The 1,965-nt window shown below is 41.7% G+C and overlaps 1 protein-coding gene across 1 annotated transcript in view; it reads left to right on the top strand.

Annotated features, from left to right (window-relative positions):
* The window catches only part of CSUI_002698 (uncharacterized protein), a 7,963-nt gene extending 6,012 nt beyond the window's left edge, over positions 1 to 1,951 (top strand). The window contains exon 3 of the mRNA XM_068062897.1: positions 351 to 1,951. Coding sequence (XP_067925126.1) covers positions 351 to 1,616 — 1,266 coding nt within the window. The 3' untranslated portion in view covers positions 1,617 to 1,951. The remainder of the gene's footprint in view (positions 1 to 350) is intronic.
* The last annotated feature ends 14 nt before the right edge of the window (positions 1,952 to 1,965 follow it).

Below are 1,965 nucleotides of genomic sequence, written 5' to 3'. Positions count from 1 at the left end.
GATAGATTCAAGATAGATAGATAGATTTAAGATAGATAGATAGATTCAAGATAGATAGATAGATTAAAGATAGATAGATAGATTAAAGATAGATAGATTAAAGATAGATAGATTAGAGATAGATAGATAGATTAAAGATAGATAGATAGACCTACCACGAATGTACGAGCACATCCTCTCCCGTCCATCTGTATTTCACCTTCTCTTCTTTCTCGTTCTATGCCTTCCTTCTCTCCTGCCGTTTTCTTGCTTCTCTTTTCTTGCTTTCCTTTTCTTTCTTTCTTTCTCTTTCTACATTCCTCGCTCGTTCTCTTCTTCTTCTTGTCTCCCTTCTTTCTTTTGCTTTGTAGGTGACAGGTCTTTATCCTTTGCGTACCCAAGAAGACTTCTTTTTGTCTCTCATATGTCAACCTCCGCCTCTACCAGATACAGCCATAGGCGCCATTCTCATTCTCTTCAAAAAGCGATGGTGTGACCTAGTTCTATCTGTCAGGAAATCTCAACTGATAGAAATGCAACGAAAAGAAACACCTTCTTCTTCTTCCTGCTCCTCTTCATCTTCTTCTTCTTCGTCTGTTCTTCTTACAGAGACATGTGTATCCCAACGTAGAGAAGCAGACTTAGGTGTAGAAGGAAGAGGAGAAGAAGAGAAGAGCGAGATTTCACAGAGAGAGACAAAGGGAGAGAAAGAGAAAGATGGAGAAGGTGCCACGAATGTACGAGGAGGCGTCGATACACCTGAGATATGTGGAGAGAAAGAATCGACTGTAGAAGAAGGACAGAAGGAGAATGCTCTTGTGTTCTGGAACGTCATTAAATGCGTCCTTATTGACAGAAAAGAAGAAGAAGAGAGAATTGTCGATTCCTCTGAACGTCTTACAACTCTTCTTAACTGGCTTAAACTGTGTATGTACACCCCAGCGTCCTTCTCCTCCTCTTCCCTTTCAAATTCATGCGTCGTGAAAAGAGAAGATTCTTCCTCTTCTTCTTCTTTCTCTTCAAGTAGAGCATTGGAGACATCTCTCCATGAAAAGAAGAAGAAAGAGAAGAAGTGTATCGAAGACGACGGAGAGAAAGAAGAAGAGAGAGCGAAGAAGATCTCTACATGCCTCCAAGCTGTTGAACCTCCTCCTGGATCTTTCACTTCTCTTCCATTTCTTCAGTTTGGTCGATATGTATGGAAGAGGGGGAGAAAAGAGTTAGACAGAATTCTAGATAGACTCACTTCTCAGATTGATATAGAACTTCTTCTTCTGCAGGGCAAGAAAGAGAGAGAAGAGGAGAGGAACAACAAGCGAGGCCTCGTGCAAGCGAAGAATGAAGAGGCTATCAATACCCAGAGAAAGACAGGAAAAGCCCGAATAGAAGAAGAGGAGGAAGAAGAAGAAAAAGACGATGAAGAGAAGAAGAATCTATCGCATGGACGGGGAAGAGAGATTCTCTCAGATGATCTGCTAGAGGTGGTCATTCCCGAACAACGACAGAAAGGGGGAGAAGAGGGGGAGAAGAAGAAGAAGATCACGATGAAAAGAAGAGATGAAGAGGAGCTTAAGCTGGCGCTAGTTCAAGCGGCTCTAAGAGATGTAAGAGATCTATCGAGACATATCACATACTAACGCAGAAGAGGAGAAACAAGAAAGACAGAAGGAGATGAGAGAGAATGAGACAAAACAGAAAGAGACAAGAATGATAGGCGAACGTTCTTCTTCTTCTTCCTGAACGTTTTCTTCTTTCTCAGAAAGGCAATTCTGAATCGATTTAGCGCGTCTTGTTCTTCTTCGATTGAGAGAAGATGAAAGACAGAAGAAGAAGACACATTCTCCGGTGTATGTACACCCTACTCGGCCACTATCGTCCATCGTTGTAGGATGAATGATGTGATATATTCTTTCTTTCTTTGCTCTCTCTTTCTTCGACTGCCATTTCCAAGAGAAAGACAGACAGACAGACAGACAGAAAGAAAGA

Source organism: Cystoisospora suis (assembly GCF_002600585.1).
Source record: "Cystoisospora suis strain Wien I chromosome Unknown contig_1120, whole genome shotgun sequence".
NCBI classification, from domain to species: Eukaryota; Apicomplexa; class Conoidasida; order Eucoccidiorida; family Sarcocystidae; genus Cystoisospora; species Cystoisospora suis.
The sequence above is the reverse complement of the archived record's forward strand: the minus strand, read 5'-3'. Positions and strand labels throughout refer to the sequence as shown.